The sequence below is a fragment of the Ornithodoros turicata genome, chromosome 4, assembly GCF_037126465.1.
Source record: "Ornithodoros turicata isolate Travis chromosome 4, ASM3712646v1, whole genome shotgun sequence".
Taxonomy (NCBI): Eukaryota; Metazoa; Arthropoda; class Arachnida; order Ixodida; family Argasidae; genus Ornithodoros; species Ornithodoros turicata.
In genome coordinates this window covers 24,346,757-24,359,052 of record NC_088204.1, presented here as the reverse complement: position 1 = coordinate 24,359,052, position 12,296 = coordinate 24,346,757, and the positions used below count along the sequence as shown (strand labels likewise).

The window sequence follows — 12,296 nt, the reverse complement described above, 5'->3', positions numbered from 1 at the left end:
ATTATCCTACCATCGTCAAAAGAAGGCACACACATGTATGCGAACGCAAAACAATAGGTTCTCGTTCCGGATGTGATAGGATATCACTCGGCCAGCGCGAACCAAAAAAAGAAAGGAATGCATGTTCGCTATGCACCCACGAAGAAAACGGCGCTTGTGGCCCCTCATCCAACGTGCCATCTGATCCACCGTGCCGCCTCATCCAATTTCGTACCACCTCATCCACCATGTCATGTCATCCATCGTGTCGTTTTGTCCATCGAGCTGCCTGATCCATTCTGAGCTGATTAGAACACACATGCCAGGACATCCAACGTGCCGCCTCATCCACCGTGCAAGGTCATCCATCGTGCCATGTCATCCATCGGGCTTGGTCATTCACTGATCACGTTTATATACTATGCTGTCTTTATTATTATTTTAGTCCATAAGAAATTTGAAATACCGGGGCTGGCGCTTGGAGTGAGATTGTGAGAGTGGATATGAAATCGTCATTGCATTAAAAATAACATAGGGCTCAGGACTTTATTGATATTGAACACAGCCCTTGATCATCCTGGAGATTTCAAGTAAAGTCAGTGCATAGAACAACAACAAGTAAGTCGTGACTATGACGTAGGGTGATTCAGTGCAGAGATATGACTGTGGAACAAAGCAGAAAATTATTGAGCCCACGCAACATTAATGCGCCCCATATATTTTATGGCTGGGAGGCCATTAGCAACGCCTTTTGATGAATATTTGTCGCTGTTCGGGTACGAAGTTGGAAAATAAATGTGTGGACCTCGGAAACAAGGACGAAAGACATGCGGGAAAACCCTTCGTTGCCACATTTCAGAGGGAGGATATCGGAGGTTACCGGGCCAGTCCATCTTTTCTGAAAAAAAACACCGGAAGGAGTTTGTCGGATAAATCGGAAAAGTCGAATTCCTATGTTAAGAAAAAAAAAGGGGGGGGGGGTTCAATAAAACAAGTCGATTTATTGCCTGCATACAATGTGCAGTTCCTTTTATGTAAGCAGTTTTTTTCTAACAAACTAGCACTTCGTCTTACAAATAGCATAACGCATGGCACCATATTGAAATTAAACGACGACGCGCCACAGTCTTTCTCCTCGGACATCGCCCCTCAAGGAAACAACAGAAGGGGTTTCTCCTAGAAGTATTGCCTGGGGAGATTCGGGAAAATTAAATGGGTCAACCGGTGTACCGATCCCAGAACAATGGCACGACCTTGGTGACGCGCATAATGACCTCTTGGAAAGGTTGAGCGGCATCTGCAGTCCACTCTGCTGTTAGTGTTCTGTTGGTCCACACGTCAGCCGTTTCGTGGCTATGGATCTGAACCAGCCAAGCTTTGTGCCATCCGTGCAGAGGTCCGGAAAGCCCGTACTGCAATACGACAGTCGCCGATGGCCAGGGTGCGTGCTGGAATTTTCCTACAAGTCATCAAACCCGAGGGACCCTTCTGTACAGTATTATCGCTGTACCTCCTGCTTTGTGCTGAGTGCAAAGCTTCGGAAAGACGGTGAGCGGTCGGCTGTAGCTCATCTGACACTGCGAAATATCATCTTAGCTACCGACCCGGATAATCCAACCACTGCCCACTCGTGCGATCCAACATCCTGGAAGCAGTCAGTTGCCGAAGTACTCTCGAAACGGTATATGTGTGAAGTACGGACTGAAATCCGGAGAACAAACAAGAGACCCCGTGATGCTTATAACACTGCTCTTTCGGCCGTAGACAGTCACTTCGACGGATACGACGATGACGTGCGAGTGGACATAAAATCAAAGCTTGTTTCTGGATATGGATGCACCTCTAAGCGTCCTGCTCTGTCCTATAATCGGAGCATTCATACCGTGAGAAAATGTGACAATTGGGAGTATCCCTAGATGGGCTGCAGAAATCCATCACGAACCAAGACTTCCTCAGGCACGAAGATTGCACACCAGTAAAAGAAATGCTGGTATTTTTCACTTGTGAAGATCTGCGGGTTATGCTCTGCAGACTGCGTCCTAGGCGATGGCAACTTCGCGTATTCCCCACCGGAGTTTACCAATCCTGGACAGCTCTACACTCTGCATGTGATTGTCAACGGAGAGTCCCACCCAGTGGTGTATTGCCTAATGAAACGGCGCCACCAGCAGGCATATGAGGTACTTTTCCAAATCATAAAGAACACCGCGACCGCACTTTGTGGACATCTCGGGACGCTACAGCATGCTGCAACTTGACTGTTTGGCTTTGAGCTTGCTGCAATTCAGGCAGCTATTGCTGTGTTCAGTGTGGACCCTGTCCGACAACCTATCACAGTTCGTGGTTGTGCATTCCATTTTGCTAAGGCACTGAATGAAAAGAGAGACAGCCTTGGACTCCGAACACTGTCTCAAGCAAATTCAGATGTGAAGTTGTGGTTCTCACGCGTAGGGCATCCTTTGTTCGTGCCAGATGAATTCAGGTTGCACTACGTTAGTGACTTGATCAGGGCACCTCCCAGGTCCGGAAGGCCGTTGGCTGACGCTCAACTCAAATGCTTCTCTGCATACTTCCAGAACTTCTGGATTGATAATGAGAGCATTAATGGATTGTGGAGTCAGTTCGGTTAAGTTGGTCCTCGAACGGCAAATGTCGTTGAAGGATGGCATAATGGACTGCGGGACCAACTCCCGAACAGGCATACGCAGCTCGGGGTGCTCATAGAATTCTTGAGGAAACAGCAGCACTGCTCGGGATTGCGACTTCAGGCTCTTCAACGCGACCCCATGACTGTTGCAAGACCTTCCGACCAGCAGGTGGTACTACGGAACTTCGAGCTCGGACGTGAAATGGAGCTGTTCAGGGCCCATTATATGTACCACGCTGTCAATTTTCAGGACGTCACAAATCATGTTGATAGGATTCAAATGATCAGAGCACTGCCTTCTTCCTGAATTGGTTTGCTGTTTTTGCGTATCCATGCACACATGTGGCAGCTCATGATTTTCACGTTGCACTGAGCAATAAAATATTTTTGTTGTCAACAAGATAAGCCGAATTTGTGTGTATGCTTCTGCTTGGGGTGGTGTGCCACTTCCTTTGTATTTCACTGCTATATTTCCAATAGTTGATGGCCAGATTGCGGATTTGCATGTTTTGTATATTTCGTTCTTGGATATGCACGGCCGAGGATCGCCGATAATATAAATATAATCACTGCATATAAATCTGCGGACTGGTGGTGACGTCCTGAGGATGCAGTGCCAACGAACGGAAGCAGTCGAAGTGATGTTGGTGGTCCTTCAGGTGGAGCAGGGTCATCGATCTACGTCCCCATAAATGCCTGGTTCAACACTGTGCACCCTATTATCCTCAGCTATCCAAACCCTGCTGACAATTTTACCTTTCACCCAATTTAAATTTACCCAATTCAGCTACAATACAATTTTTGCTGTCTTCCGTTTAAATCTACCTGACCCCACTGCTGCAGAGCAGCTTTTTTGTTCAATCTGCGGCCACATGTTGAAACATTTCTATCGCAAACATCACAATTCCAGTGTTGAGTTTGTTCTACAGTTCATAAAATTTGTCACATATTTCCGCTCTGGTAAATAAAGCTCCCTGACACAATTGTAAAGAAAACCTCTTGGACGAATTCAGTCTAGTGTTGAACAGGCACGGGCGACACTAACTCCCAACACATGCACATTTGAGTACTAAGGCAAATCTCGTCGTTCGTGTCACAGCCCTTTGTTCTTGAGAGCTAGAATGCGTTCTAAATAAGCGCGGCGGTTATGCCTGTAATGCTTAGTCCTACACCGTCCCACACGATACATCTGCCCCTGTGTCCCTTTCACAGACAAGACACTGATGTAGTCGAAACATATTGTCAATTGACAAAAAGATATAATAATACATTTCACATGTCAACTTATCGAACCGGGGAAAGTGGGGAGATGTGCGTCAATCATACTCGACATACTCCCCGCCTTGGGAGCGGTCGCTTACTGGGTTAGTTAAGGAGCTAAAGTGGGTCGTGATAGTATTGTTATCCACCGTGCCCTCTCATCCACCGAGCTGGGTCATCCATCGGGTTAAGACATCCACAGAGCTGGAACATCCGTGCCGTGCCATCTCATCCACCGAGTTGTTTCATCCAACGTGCCATTTCATCCACCAGTGGATGAGTTGGCATGGTGGATGACCTGGCACGGTGGATGAGGTAACACGGAATCCAGCGATCATTGTACAGGAGTGAATTCACTTCGTTTTCCTTTTATTTCCTTGCCCCCAAAAAATTGAGCAAGAATACGAGTAGAACGGGTAAATGTGAACATCATTCGCTACGCACTGTAGCTCTCATCATTTTGAAACCAAACCACTTAACATGTGTTCATAGGCCTTCACTAAATAGGTGAGCCGATAACGACTCAAAATAAAATAAAATAAAATAATCATTCCAGCATCGCTGGCTGCAAGTTTGGGTACCCAACAGACCAGTGCGCTCCCATCAACACGCCTTGGGCTGGCCTTACACACACCCGAAGCCTATTTGAATACATTCTGCTGTCGCTGGAATAAAAGATTTATCGCGAGGGTACTACAATGTCAGCTCTGTTGCTGTTTAAGTGATAAAACAATGTGCCCGAACCGCTCCCCACGCGAGCCGCACGCTGGCCCGTTCTCGCGGTTTGGACATGTGACGCACGCGATTCCCCGTGCGAGCGCAACGCGGGCCCGTTCTCGCGGTTTGGACACAAGACGCGCGCGATTTCCCGTGCGAGCGCAACGCGGGCCCGTTCTCGCGGTTTGTACGCGCGCGATCCGTTACCCCGAGTAAGCGCACTGTTTTACCACTTAAACAGCAACAGAGCTGACGTTGTAGTACCCTCGCGATAAATCTTTTATTCCAGCGACAGCAGAGTGTACTCAAAAAGGCTTCGGGTGTGTGTCAGGCCAGCCCAAGGCGTGAACCTATTGTTTTGCGTTCGCATACATGTGTGTGCCTTCTTTTGACGATGGTAGGATAATTATTGACCTGAGGAATAATATGGATTTATGTGGCTGTGAAAATCGACTTTGTGTTTGTGAGTGTGAAAATGTGAGTGTTTGTCTGTGTGTGTGTACGCGCGCGCGCTTTTCTGAACCAGGGACCCCACTTGACGAGTAAGTGCTATGTGTTTGCCTTTTCGTGTGACACGAGTGATACATTTATGTACTACTGCGTGAAATAGTGGTTTAAAAAATAAGGGTAGTCGCGTTTGCATTGCTATCTGTAGGATAGGACGAGCGTTTTTAATGGAATTGTCTCGCGAACCTGGCGAAGTCTTTGTTTTGGGCAGGGTATTTTATGAGTGCCCGACGCCGGTCCTGTTGTTGTTTGTTTGTTAGTATGTGTCTGTCACGTTCGTGGCGCTGTTCAAGCTTTGTTTCCTTTACAAAAATTCAGACTTTATGGTAATAAGCTGCCCGAGTAGAAGTGACTTTCCCTGCTCGCTTAAGATAAATTGTGTGTCCTTTTTCTGTGCTTTCTTCACGCAGGGACAATGCAATTCGGTATTTAGCATTATGCAATAATTATCTGATAGCAGAAATGGGTGTCTTTATCACAGTTTATTAGCGTGTGCCGCGTTATTCTATTTTATTTTTTTCCTCTTATAGCTATGCGAGCAAAAGTGCGTGTAATTTTTCCCAGGCCTTTGTTTATTTTCTCTACTTTTACCCAGAAGAAAGCCTCCTGGTAAAAGCTGAATAGTGTTCTATCAGTGGAAGTGGAGTTGTTTGTTTGATTTTGTTGGGCGCACGATATGTGTGATGAAGTAAGCGGTGCTTAATTTTGCAGTTATAGGTTTTTGAGCAGAAATGCTGGTATCTGAGCACGGAGTAGAAATTCCTATATTTCTCTGCTCCCTAAGAAAATTTGTGCGTCGTTTTCCGAGCAGACCGCGTTTAGTTTACGCGAAATAGAAAAATGAAGTTGTGTATGCCCTATGATTTTCTGTCTCAGGCTTAGGCCTTTTCGCCGTTCATCGGGCAGTATTTTGTATGCAATGTCGCATGTCTGGACTTCCTCAGTAGTGTCTTTTTTGCTGCAATTTTTGCCCTTCGCTAATATCTTGTTGTTGTCGTTTTGTGTTAGCCGACGAGCTTCGTAGCTATGTGCGGTAACGCCCAGTAGAAGCGATTTTCCCTGTTCGTTTTGTGTTGACGCTTGGTCTGCGCTTTCTCTACGCAGGGACAACGCAGCTGTGTGTATCGCATTATGCAATAATTTTCTGATAGCAGAAATGAGTGTCTTTTTCTCAGTTGATTAGCGTGCGCTATACTTACAGCTATTGGAGCACAAGTGCGTGCAGTATGTATGTGTGTGTGCTTTTTTTTTCCTGATTTGTGACGTCCTCATGGCATGTCTGAACTTGTTGGGCAGTGTTGCAGTTTTACCCGCCGCTAGTATCTTGTTGGTGTCATGTTGTGCTAGCCGTTGAGTTTCGTTGTGATTCTCAGATTATTCCTGAGCGGTTCGACTTAAGCCTTTTCCCTGCTCACTTAAGGAAATTTGTGTATCCCTGTCCTGTGCCTTCTTTACGCAAGGGCAATGCGGCTGTGTATGTGGCATTATGAAAGAATTATCTGGTGGCAGAAATGGGTGTCTTTTTCTCAGTTTACCAGAGTGCGCTACGGTTTCTTGCAGTTACAGCTATTGGAGCACAAATGTGTGTAATTTTTCGGTGTGCTTTTCTCCTTTCACTGCTTTTACTCAGAATGTAAATGAGGGGGAAACAGTCAGCATCCAGTAGAGCAGAAGAAAGCCGCTTGGCAAAGGAGAGTTCATGATAATAGAATTTGTTTGTTTTTTGTTATATGTCGTTGAGTGTCAGTATTCACTTTGCTCGATATGTTGATGGAGTAAGCTGTTTGCATTTATAGGTATTTGTGCAGAAATGCTGGTATCTGAGCACGGAATAGAAATTCCTATAAAGCACGTCTCCTTGTGCATTCATGAGCTGATGTCTGTGTGTGCATGCTTTTTTTCTTGATTTGTGACGTCATCGTGGCATGTCTGAACTTGTTTAGCAGTGTTGCAATTTTACCCACCGCTAGTATCTTGTTGTCGTTTTGTGTTAGCCGCGTAGCGATGTGCGGTGGCTCTGCTATTATTCCTCAAGTCATAAGCCCTTTCCCTGCTCACTTAAGAGAATTTGTGTATCCTTGTCCTGTGCTTTCTTTACACCAGGGCAATGCGGCTGTGTATGTGGCATTATGCAAGAATTATCTGGTGGAAGAAATGGGTGCCTTTTTCTCAGTTTATTAGCGTGCGCTATGTAAGAATGAATATCATTAAGAGTCGGACAAAGGAAGTAATCTTGCGATTCAATAAGTAATAGGAGCCTTTGTCTTTGCCGCTGCCTTCTTCAGACAGGATGTGATGACGTCGCGCAGTGTTTCAGGTGTTTGTAGCAATCCATTGACCATTACTGGAAAAAGGTGTACCAATAAAAAAAATGGAGGATGGTGTGCATTGTCCTGCAGGGATTTACGATGAGCACTGTTCTTCGAATAAGAGGAATCTGTGTGCTTAGAAATAGTTTGATGTTGGTTTTCTGCTTTGTTCAAGTGTTTCTCTTCGCTTTTTTCCTCCTTGTTGTCTGACAAACATGCGCTGACATGCCCTGCTGTCATGCTTTCCTTCTACATTTAGTTTTTTTTTTTTGCTTTTTGACTAGGAACATTCTCTTGTGGTGAGCATTCTCGTCTTGTCGATAGTGCTGCCTTGAGCGGGAGTAGAGCTGTTCCTAATAATTTTGCTATTCGTTTAGTTCAGAGAGTAGCCGCAAGGGTAACATCAGGTGTGTGGCTTTATTCAGGAGGAACAAAGCGTCATTATTCAGTTATCTGCCTGGCTCTCGGATGGGATGGACATGTCTCGATTAGCTCATTGTATGTAGCCATTGATGGTGTTACGATATTTTGTTCTTTTGCGAGTCTCATTTAGTAAGACTTTTGGAATCAAATGCTTAATTCCAACAATCACCTCTCACATTTTCTATTTCCTATGCAATCGTTACAGTAGAATAAAGGAAATAATCTTGGGAAAGTGATTCAATAAGTAACAGGTCCCCTGTCTACAGCGCACGCGTCCTTGAGCCACGTAGCTGCATGCTTGGGTCATGCTGCAGCTCTATTGTTTCAGGTGGTCCTTGTCCAGTTGAGCATTAGTGGAAAAAAAACAGTGCAGCCCTGAGACAATAGGCTGACGTCACGACCAATGAGCAAGGCCGCAAGGGGCGCAAGGATTCACTTCTCTCTTGGACATTGGCAGGTGTGGACGCGTTAATTCTGTTCCTAGCAATTGTATTGGCAGTTAGTGGAAAAGCGTAGCCTCGGTGGGATTCAGTTTACCTCTGACGGGGTACGAATCATCACTGGTAAATGGTGTGTGCTTCCGTGGACCGATGTACAGTGAGGACTTTATGAATAAGTGGAGTGTGTGTGTGTGTGTTTGCCACTTTGTTTAAGTGTTTTTCTGTGTTTGCTTTCCTTTGTTGTCTAGCAGTCGTGCAATTTTTCTACTCGTGACAGGGCTCCTGACGTGCCCAGGCCTGCATGTGTAGAGGGACACCACCTCCTCTACATTTCCTCCACACCTCCCAACTTGCGGAACATGCGGATAAGATCATGGAGGTGGCAGTTCCGGCTATCTCAACGGTCCAGCTTTCCGAAGCCTCTCCCATGAAGGACTCGACTGCTGAAACCATTGCGCACACGTTCCTGTCCACCTGGATTTCGCGCTTCGGCGTCCCAGAGGAAGTCGTCACAGACAGGGGACCACGGTTTGAGAGCCACCTCTTCTTAGCTTTCCTGCCCCTCCTCGGGACCGAGCGCATTCGCACTTCCGCCTACCACCCGGCGTGCAACGGCCTGGTGGAGCGTTTCCATCGTCACCTCAAGCACGCCATTATGGTACACGGTGACCGTGTGAGCTGGTCGGATCACTTCCCGTCCATCCTATTGGGCATCCGCGCGGCAGCTAAAGTAGATCTTGGCTGTTCGTCAGCGGAGCTGGTATATGGAACCCCACTCCGCCTGCCCGCCGACATCTTTGTACCTTCATCCGTCCCCTGCACGGACCAGCCTGCTTACCTCGCCCGCCTCAGACAAGCTTTTGCTACGCTTCAGTTTACTCCGACCCGAGCGGTAGCATCATCACCTCCCTTCGTCCCGTTGGAATTGTGCACAACGTCCCACGTTTTCCTCCGGACGGATCGCCTTCGTCGCCCACTCGAGCCTCCGTATTCCGGGCCTTACAAGGTTCTGCGCCGTTCCCCCAAGACTTTTGTCATCGATGTCCACGGCCAGCCTCAATCTGTCTCCATCGACAGGTTAAAGCCTGCCTTCATTGACAACGCTCCTCCCGTTTCCTCCCTCTCCGGACAAGCATTTCCAGCACCTCCTACGCCAGTACATGTGAAACACGTCACCTGGAATGACTACGTACCCCTAGCGCCCCCTCATCTGAAGCAACGCTAACCTTCCCACCGTCAGCACACTGAGAGCACTGGCAGCTGTGGTGACTGCCGACGACGAAGCTGGTCAGCTGGCGCCGCCCACGCATCGCGCCTCAGCGCGAGGCAGTGCAGAACAAATCATTCCTTCGTTTTTGGGCTCGCTGGCCGGACGTGTCTCTTTTATCTCTAGCTGGGATAGTTTTCCACACATGCTTTCCATTGTTGATGCTCTGTATTTTTTCTTTTTTGACAAGAAAGGTTCTTGTTGATCATTCTTGTCTTGCCGATGACGATAGTGCTTCCACACCCTTGATCTGGACGTGAGTACCACTGCCACGATTCTTAATAATTTTTATTCAGGGGGAAGAAAGCATCATTATTTAGTTCTCTTCCTGATGGAACCGTGCGCTGTGTTGATCTTTTGTGTACCTAGTCCACGTTAATAGGCACTGATGGTGTTAGGATATTTTGTTCGTTTGTGAGTCGCATTTACTAAGTAATTGGGATACGAATGCTTGCTATGATCAGTTTTCATGCATGGTGCTCTTCTGCAGTAGGTTTTCTATGCAACCGTTATAGCAGAATAAAGGAAATAATCTTGGGATAGTGATTCAATAAATAAGAGGTCCCCTGTCTAGCGCGTACGCGTCCTTGAGCCACGCAGGTGTATGCATGCATGGGTGATGACGTCATGCTGCGGCTCTACTGTTTCAGGTAGACCTTGTCCAGTTGAGCATTAGTGAAACAAACAGTGTAGCCCTGAGACAATAGGATGACGTCATGACCAATGAGCAAAGCCTGCAGAGGGCGCAAGGATTCATTTCTCTCTTGGACATTGGCGGATGTGTACGCGCTAATTCTGTTCCTAGCAACTGTGTCGGCCGTTAGTGGAAGAGCGTAGCTTCAGTAGGGTTTCGTTTGCCTCTGATGTGGTATGGGTGTGTGGTTCGTCACTGGTGAATGGTGGATTTTGTGTCGAGGAGATTTACAATGAGGGAATGCAGTGTAAGTGTCCGATGATGGTGAGTGTCTTTTGTCACTCTGTTGCCCAGCGCTCGTGCGATTTGTCCTGACATGCCCCGACCTGCATGCTTTCCTTTGTTGATGCTCTGTATTTTTCTTTTTCTTTTTTGACAAGAAAGATTCTTGTTGGTCATTCTTGTCTTCACGATGACGCTAGTGCTGCCCTGAATGGGAATAGCGCTAGAACAATTCTAAATAATTTTGCAATTAAATTAGTTCAGAAAGGAACTGCAAGAGGGACAGATGCATGACTTTATAGAGGAGTAAAAAGCATTACGATTCAGTTCTGTGCCTGGCTGTCGGATAGAAAGGTCGTATCGTTCTGCGCTCCCCGTGACTCCTGTTGTGGTGGGCTGAGTTTTGTGTAACTAATTCTTTCGCCAACTTTGTCCCCCTCTTTTGCGATTTTCATGCCCGTGCTTGCCGGGTGCTGGTTGCTGTTGTCCAGGCATCCCCGCCATTTTCTATCTTCTTCTGCCTTGGGAACGAGAGTAGCGCTGTCGTGATTCTTAATAATTTTGCCATGAAATTAGTTGAGCAAGTAACCGCTAGGAGTGCTGCTGATGCGTGACTTTATAGAGAAGAAAAAAGCACTACGATTCAGTTCTGTGCCTGGCTGTCGGATGGAGCAGTCGCATCGGTCTGCGCTCCCTGTGACTGCTGTTGTGGTGGGCTGCTTTGCTTCTGTGCCTGATTCTTTTTGTTGATAGCTATTGATGGTTAGCATATTTACTCTTGCTTTCCCAGCCTCTGTATTATGAGTGTTTTTCTCTTTGCATGTCCAGAGCTGTCCTAACCTGCCCAGACATGCCATGATGACATCACAGCTGACATCACTGAATGTCCAGAACTGGTGGTCGCAGCTGAAGATGCTTTCCAACCTGCCTCTGTGCTTCGTCGGCCAGCGATGGTCAGCGGCGGTTCCGGACCGCTTTCTTCAAGATGTCGTCGTTGGTCTTCGACTAAACTCCTTCTCTCCACTCTATTTCTATCTTTTTATTTTATTTTCTACCCATTTTTTTATTTTTATCAGCTCAAGTAGCCGGCAACTCACACTGTGGCCTGGACACGTCTTAGATGCTCCCCAATTAGTGTAATGACTCACTGAATGATTCTAATTACTGCTGGGTCCCAATTAACTCTAATTGCTAATTAATGGCGCCAGGCCTCTGTGTGAGTTTCCGAGTACTTGAGCTGATCATGTACTACTTACTACTACCTTGTGGTTTTTGGGCAGTGAATAGAAACTACCTGCGCCAGTGTTTGATGGGGTGAGATAACTGAGGTCATCATGTGTGATGAGCTTTCTCTGGTGGAGATCCTGTATGGTATGGGTTATAAGCTCAGTGTACTCCTTTGTTGGATCATGGTCCAGTTTGAGGTAGTGTTCCGTATTGCTGAGTTGCCTGTGAGCCTCAGAAATATATTTATCTGTGGGCCAGATGACGATACTCCCCCTTTATCTGCGGGCTTGATAATGATATCGTCTCTGTCAGCTAGCGCATTGATGATGTCACGCTGTGTTTTAGTGAGGTTTTGACCACGCGAGCTTTGGGAAATTCCGCGAAGAATGTCGTTGCTTACTTGTTTAATGTACAGGTCTAGTGCGGGTTCTCGGCCGTGATTTGGTGTCCAGGTTGACGGTAGTCTGAGGTCGTTGTTGTTTTCTTGTGTTGTGTCAGCGAAAAATCCTCAAAGGCGTAGTCGTCTAGTTCACTATGACACCGACAAAGAACTTATTTTGGAATGTGATGCGTCATCAGAGGGTTTAGGAGCTGTGCTCTCACA

The 12,296-nt window shown here is 46.8% G+C and overlaps 1 protein-coding gene across 1 annotated transcript; it reads left to right on the top strand.

Moving 5' to 3' along the window:
* The first annotated feature begins 8,655 nt into the window (after positions 1 to 8,655).
* Positions 8,656 to 9,507, top strand: LOC135391434 (uncharacterized). The gene has a single exon (XM_064621686.1). It carries the CDS (start codon positions 8,656 to 8,658, stop codon positions 9,505 to 9,507), a length of 852 nt encoding a protein of 283 aa, XP_064477756.1.
* Positions 9,508 to 12,296: the final 2,789 nt, after the last annotated feature.